General features: G+C 40.4%; 1 protein-coding gene across 2 annotated transcripts; it reads left to right on the top strand.

The window, feature by feature from the left end:
* The first annotated feature begins 1,342 nt into the window (after positions 1–1,342).
* On the top strand, positions 1,343–5,171 carry Spink7 (serine peptidase inhibitor, Kazal type 7). 2 transcript variants are annotated; one of them, NM_001002816.3, is given in 4 exon segments: positions 1,343–1,468; positions 2,344–2,369; positions 3,277–3,401; positions 4,840–5,115. In NM_001002816.3, coding segments are annotated over 4 exon segments (261 nt in total). In that variant the 5' UTR covers positions 1,343–1,404; the 3' UTR covers positions 4,886–5,115.
* Positions 5,172–7,281: the final 2,110 nt, after the last annotated feature.

The raw sequence follows: 7,281 nt of genomic DNA, 5'->3' as shown, positions 1-7,281 counted from the left end.
TTAAATAATTTAAATGAGATCACAGTATACAACAATACTGCATTTAACAATATTGATTGCCTTCCCCTGAAATATGTAAAAGTCTATGTTTAAGGAGATATGATACCATTTTAATTTGTTTATTACCATTAGTATATGCTATGATTCAGATCATATAAGATCAAGCTTACTACACAATGAGCTTCATATCCTCCTGACTTCTGGGTTTTCACACATGGCCTTAAGTTTGCCAGACAAAGGGCAAGCACTTGGGTAATTGTCCCTGTATACTGCAGTATATAATTAAATGACAACCCAAGTACTGACTCTTGTCTGCTTATTGCTTAGTAACAACCATCACAGTGTATTCGAATACACTGAGCTTTAGAACACATTTTCATGTCAATGGTGCGTGACTCTGTTGTGACTAATGATAGTCCCTGGACTTAGGCTACGAGGCAGTCAATTTTCTGGTTGTCATCTACTTGTAGTCATTGTCATGTTGACCTTCGGAGGACACAGTAAGAGTGACCACGTCCATTCCATGTCCTCTATGGCTGGCAAAGATGATGAGACTAATAGCCATGTGGCAGGGAAGGACAATGACAAGGGTATCTCTCCTGGGATGGAACATTTATTTCATAGCTGGAAAGGGACATCTTCTGGTATTTCACCTCACTAGACAATGCTATTCCAAACAGTGACAACTTTGCCCATCTGGCAACCAGAGTAATATCAATGCAGCTGCATCGCAGACTTGCCCATTCATAGAGGTACAAGCTTTAAGTTACAGAAATCTCAAAAATACCTGTAACCATAAGATGACCATGCTTTCCTGACTGGTACAAGTTCACAGCTTCATAAATGACTTATCCAAGATTACATATCTAAGAAATGCCAACATCTTTCTCAAGCCTCATAAATGCCAAAGCCGTTATGTTTGCAAGAGCCCTGAATGTTTAATAGGTTTACTGCTTGGAGAATAAGATCATATTTTTGCAGGAGCCTAACATAAATGGAGGTACACTGTGGCTTGCCTGTATTTAAAACCTTGCATTCCAGTAGAATAAATCAAGCATGCAATATTCTTTTGTTTCATATCTCAGACAAGAAATCCAAGCTTGATCTTTTCTGTGAAAAGGTTAGTCTAAGTAACAGTCTTCACGGAAAAATACTATTCACCTCAGATCGCCTACCTGTCAGTGAGAAGGGACCCAGTATTTGACTGACAGGTGCGGCAGTGCCACTCAGGGTGTGACACGCTCTGTGAGCCACTCCGGTCCAATGCTGACTTTGGATGAGCTCACAGGAAAGGTGGGGAAACCAAGGCTTGCAGTATAAACATGAGCCCTCTCCATGACATGGGACATTCGCCTTCAAGCCAATCTGAGATCACTTAGCCTCCACACCATAGCCCTCTCCACCATGAAGCTCCTTGGTGGTCTCCTGCTGCTCTTCACAGCAACCTGTTTGTGCAACAGCTTCTCCGGTGACTTGGGTAAGACAGTGTCACACTTAGTCCTGAAGGTTTTATTGTTCATATACTTTCTCCCAGAATCTAAGCTGCTGACATAAATATTTGATCAGATGGATTTAAAGCGAAACAGATCTGATCAAGGAAAGAGATCGTGGTTCCGGTTGTTTGAGAGACTGGAATCTAATCTCTTCCCTTGGCACCATGGACTAAAAAAAGTCCTAATTTCTCTGTAAATATTTATTGCATAAGGATACATGCAGCTGTCTCAGTGGATGGTTATTCCTCAGTGCAGAGATACAGAGGTCCTTAGTCGTCTTCATGGATCTGTATAGTAGAAACTAAATTAAAGACACTTCTCTGGAGGTCTCAAGTTAATGAATCAGCTTTTAAATCGTGAAGAGGTGTGTAGTTAAAATAAACTTCTAACTTGTTAAAGACACCTGTTTACTTTTCTGTTTGGCGCAGGGTTTAACTATGTAGCTGTAGGTAGCCTGGGACTTGCTACGTAGACCAGGCTGTCCTTGGACTCACAGAGATCTGCCTAGTTTTGCCCCTGAATGCTTTGGTTTAAAATGTGCACCACCACAGGTAGCTCTTTCTTTCTATATGTTGATTAGGAGAGAAAGTAGATCAGAGATAAGGCTTCATCAAGTACGCCATGGCCTCCAGAAAGAATAAATAAATTTGCCTTCCTGATTCAAGGGTTTAAGCATTGACTGTTCAAGTCCCTAAACAAATGGCTGTGATTTTGCATAATGATGGGGTCTATGCTGAGATTCATTGCCAGGAGAAATGAGAAGTCTTTAACTGAAGAACAAAACAGCATTGATTAATGAAATCCCAGGCTTGGCTGTGTTTGTAATGCTTCCATTGCGTTTATCTTTCAGAAGTTACCAGCCACCCTTCACCCACAGTAAGTATGCTGAACACATTTTTAATTTCAACTTCTGTTGGCTGTCACTTACTCAACAAATACTTATGAAGGATCAATCCACAGTTCATGTATGTTCAAGGAAAGCGACAGAGGACACAGACCAGGATGAAGAAATGCTTTCTACATTTGTAAATGGTCAATATAGTAGAATGTTTCTTATGCAAGCCTCCTCTAAGTATTAAATGATGGGAATTCGTGTAACAGAAAGCTAATTGTGCAGAAAGAATTCATAATCCTAGGTAGCCCTAGGTAGACACATGATCCAGGTATTTTATCTACAAACTGTAAGCCTAGATTGGGTGGTTTGGAACTATACTAACTCATTCCTCAGCTATGAAATCCCTTGTTACTTGCTGTTTCTCCTAGGCACATGAACACAATCCATCCCCTCTCACGGTACCCTCTTTCACCTTTGTCGTCATCTTCCTCTTCTCCCTCTACCTGCAACCCCTCTCAGTGGATCCTCAAATCCTACCTTTCTGCCTCCACTGCCCAATCACAGGTCACAGGCTCTCTCTGGCCTTATATTGGCCAGTTAAATTGAGCTGCAAGATTCACATAGCATCATGTGGAGTATGCGAGGATCTGCTAGTCAGAGGCAACTACATCTTGAGAAGCAAGTATTTAGCATTACAATACAAGCGACACCAGACCAACCCACTGCATAATTGTAAGGCACAGAAATGCCCAGTGATTGCTTACCAAGTGTGGCATTAAAAAGTAGTTAGGGTTCTGGCACTGGTATTTGTCATAATGATGATATCATTATTTATTAAAGCAATTTCAACAGCATCTGAACACCTGAGTTGTAGCCTGTCTAGTTGATCCAAGATGGTTATTCCTGAGGTATTTGAGAAAATCAGAACATTCTCTTGTGTCTGACTAGGTGGACTGTGACATATACAAGAAGTACCCAGTAGTGGCCATCCCTTGCCCCATTGAAAACATCCCAGTTTGTGGATCTGACTATATCACTTACGGGAATAAATGCAAGTTGTGTACAGAGATCTTGTGAGTATCAGACACAAGGAAACAATGTCCGGGAACAATGCTCTCTACTCAAACCCTTCCCAAGATCCCTCCTAACTCTTTAGAGTCTACTTTTCTTCCATGCGGAATAGAATGTGGAAACAAAAAAATGGCCAGCTCTTCTGCCAACTTGAACTTCTCCTATTCTGCCCACAGATCCAATTATTGTAATTCTTGGAAGTCTTAAGTTTTCAAACTCATTATTTGTCTCAGTAATCTAGAGGCAAGTCAGGAGTCACAAAATGTGGCCATTTGGAGTGATCCTCACACCCAAGTTCAATTTTTACCATTTTAAGAAGTGGACTCCCATATAACTTCCTATTTTTAAAAGGTCCATGAATAGCTGAAATATACCGTCCTATGTGATTTCTAAAATACTACACACCTTTAATGCATCTGGTCTTTATTTTCATGTTCCTACAGACTCTAAGTAGCAGTAATCTTAAGGAAGATAGCCATTGAAATTGATTGGTTTTTCCTTTTATTTAAAAGGAGAGATGCAAGCTACCATTATTGGGTCAAAATCCCATGAACCTGGTTGGTTTAGGTATTTTGTTAGGTCTGCACAGTGTTTGGAAGAATAGTTACTAGGCAGATACCACATTTTAAAATGTAAAATGCAATTTAGCACTTGCTATAATATACCAAATTTAATTTTTATCATTGCAAACTGTCTTTTAATCCACTGGTGTTAGGACACTTGTCTCATGTCCCATGTTCTCATCGTTGTGATTACCTTTGCAAGTTAGAATCACAGGTTGTGTCTGAGCCCAGAGAACATGCCTTCATATATATTTATGTTTGAAAGTTTCATTTCAGAAAAGAAAGATTCTTTAACACAGACACATATACAGCCCTGGATCATGAAACTGAGCACGTTCAAGGTCATAAAACCCTGAGAGGGACACATGGTGGAAAATGTTGTCAGTATTACAGTATCTAGCTTCATCACTGTCGTGCTTACCAAGAAAAGTTGAGGGGTTAGGGATTTAGCTCAGCGGTAGAGCACTTGCCTAGCAAGCGCAAGGCCCTGGGTTCGGTCCCCAGCTCCAAAAAAAAAAAAAAAAAAAAAAAAAGAAGAAAAGAAAAGAAAAGAAAAAAAGGAAAAGCTGAAAGATGGGCCACCTCAACTCCTTTTGTGGAGTCTTCTTTGTTCTTTTGCTACCTTGAATAATCTTTCTGCCTCTGGGGTCAGTGAAGGAAGTAGGTGGGATAGAACTATGATTGAAGCAGAGAACTGCTCTGCGGCAATAGCATGGTGCTCTGGAACTCGGATTCCCAATTTTGTGGAAAGAGGTTCTGCTCTTCAGTCTTGTTCTCAGCCATGAAAGAGGTCTCACGTAACTTTCATTGTTTTTGTATGTCTTTTCAACTTTTGTTTCTGCTTTGGTTCAGTCTCGTTTATCATGTCTTCCTTCAGGAGAAGTAATGGGAAAATTCAGTTTCTTCATGAAGGGCACTGCTAACTTCTCCATGGACAAAGAAAGAACAGTGAAGCCTTCATCATGTGCCTCACACGTGGGCTCTGATCGACTGCCCTTCTTTGCTGATGTTCTGGTGGCGTCAGATCTAGATTCAGTCACTGTCGGTGACTGTGGATAGTCCTTGTGCTCATTCCTATCAACTCCTGTCTCCTGATATATTACCTTTTTTGGCACCTGAATTAAAAAAAATCTCTCCAAAAAGTTTACTTTTACTTCTGTTTGTATCTGATTCATGGATGTTACAGGACCTCAAATATAAAGTAAATTGAAAAATAGACGATAGTTGTTGTTTGGGAGTCAGTTTTGAACAATAAACACTGACTGGTTTTCAAAATGAAATATACCCCTAACACACAGATGTTCAGCTCGGTCTTCCAGTCTGTAACTACTATCTATGGATGATGTTTGTTTGTGTTTACTTTTATCTTTTTACTATAGTTCGAGAATTCAAACTTCCTTCATTCTAAGAAGTCATTTCTAGAGAGGTGGTTACTCTTTCTCTCTCTCTCTCTCTCTCTCTCTCTCTCTCTCTCTCTCTCTCTCTCTCTGTCTTTCTTTCTTCCTTTCTTTCTTTCTTCCTTTCTTTCTTTCTTTCTTTCTTTCTTTCTTTCTTTCTTCCTTTCTTTCTTTCTTTCTTTCTAGCATTCCATAGCTTCTGAACCAATCTCCACCAGAACACAAAAAGAAAAGTTACTACCCTATGGAGAAACCCAAACATTAATGGAGAAGTCCTCTTATAAGGATGCTATAGCTGAAAATTACATCCACAAGACCATAAACCAACAGACCTAGATAGAGAACTTTGTTCCTTTTCCAAAAAATACCTTTTCAAATAGCTGAAGATGAGTACTAGGTTTTCTTTCCTTTTTTTTTTTTTTCTTTTTTTCGGAGCTGGGGACCGAGCCCAGGGCCTTGTGCTTGCTAGGCAAGCGCTTGCTAGACAAGTGCTCTACCACTGAGCTAAATCCCCAACCCCAGGTTTTCTTTAACACGTATTTTCTCAAAGAGCTAGGGAGATAGCGCAGTTGGTAAAGCATTTGCCAAGCAAGCATGAGGACGTTAGTTTGATTCACAGCATCAATGTTGAAAACCAGGAGTGATAATATGCACATGTTAGCCCAGCACTGGGGAAGTAGGCACAAGTGGGGCCCTGGGGCTTGGTGGGCAGACGTTTTAACCAAACCAGAGAGCATGAGGTCCTATCAAGAGACTTTGAGGAATTAAAGCCAAAGTCAAATGCTGTCCTTCATTCACATAGGCATGTGCACACATACCATGTATGTGCCAAAAGAAAACATGCACGCTTAGTGTATAACACATATTAATAATAAACTAAGTAAAAATTTTACAAGATTAAAACTACTTGATTACTCTATAGATAGAACACTTCAAAAGTGAGCTCATCCCTTGAGGGTGTCTTTTTTTTTTTTAATAGAAAATGGAGGAGTGTTATTCATCAAGCATTGAAAATAAATCTACAACCTTTAGACAGCAGGGAATACCATCCAATCCTCCACTGTGGTGTTCTGTTACCCCACCCCTGAGTACCCTGTACATAGAACAGTTGAGCTGTCTACATCACCTTCCTGTCATGTGTCACTCGGACTTCTATAACACTGTTTTTCTGTCCATTCGGTGAGCCTATATCCTTAGCTTTCACTTTCTATCTGTGTCTGAAGTTATAGGATACCTACCGAGGCGGGAAACGCCACCACCCACTGGCTGTTCTTCTACGTGTCTCCTCGAGATCCTGAGATTCAGAAAGTATGGCACTATGGTGACTGTGGAAAGGGGCATAAGAACAGTCATTTGAAGCAAGAGAGTCGAAAGAAGATGGAAGAGCATTGTACCTTGTTCCACTTCTCCCACGGACAATTTTGTCACGTGACTTGGATGTTTTGATGTTCAGCCCATGTGTGTACGATGCTACTGAGACTAATGATCGAAGACAAGTCCAAGAAATGGCAACCACTGGCCTGCGATTACAACATTTCCCTTGATGGACCAGCCAGAATATCCATTTCTTGTTAAAAAGACAACACCTAGTTGCTGAGTATCATGTCTGGGTTATTTATGTGTATGCATGTGTATACCTGGTACTCAAGGAGTTCAGAAAAGACTACAATATCTCCAAGAACTGGAGATCCAGATGGTTGTAAGCCACCATGTGTGTGTACGGAACTGAAGCAAGGTCCTCTGCAAAAGCAACAAGTACTATAAACTATTGTGCCCAAGAAACCAGATTTCAACTCACATCACTGATCATATCACATCCTTGTGTCCTTGGCCTTGCACTCATTAAATGATGTCACATATATCTGTGCCATTCAGAATATTGGGAGAAGGATGAACAAATAGGAACCCTTGATTTCAGTGAT

The sequence above is a fragment of the Rattus norvegicus genome, chromosome 18 (genome assembly GCF_021556685.1).
Source record: "Rattus norvegicus strain SHRSP/BbbUtx chromosome 18, alternate assembly SHRSP_T2T, whole genome shotgun sequence".
Taxonomy (NCBI): domain Eukaryota; kingdom Metazoa; phylum Chordata; class Mammalia; order Rodentia; family Muridae; genus Rattus; species Rattus norvegicus.
This window is presented reverse-complemented; position numbering and strand designations above follow the sequence as displayed.

What these genes read in the sequence shown, in the direction of transcription:
- Spink7 (XM_087593256.1), top strand. Translation starts at nt 1,405, where the DNA reads ATGAAGCTCCTTGGTGGTCTCCTGCTGCTCTTCACAGCAACCTGTTTG. An exon ending in CCAGCCACCCTTCACCCACA is followed by an intron (nt 2,370 to 3,276) that starts GTAAGTATGCTG and finishes GTGTCTGACTAG; the next exon opens with GTGGACTGTGACATATACAA. An exon ending in AAGTTGTGTACAGAGATCTT is followed by an intron (nt 3,402 to 4,839) that starts GTGAGTATCAGA and finishes GTCTTCCTTCAG; the next exon opens with GAGAAGTAATGGGAAAATTC.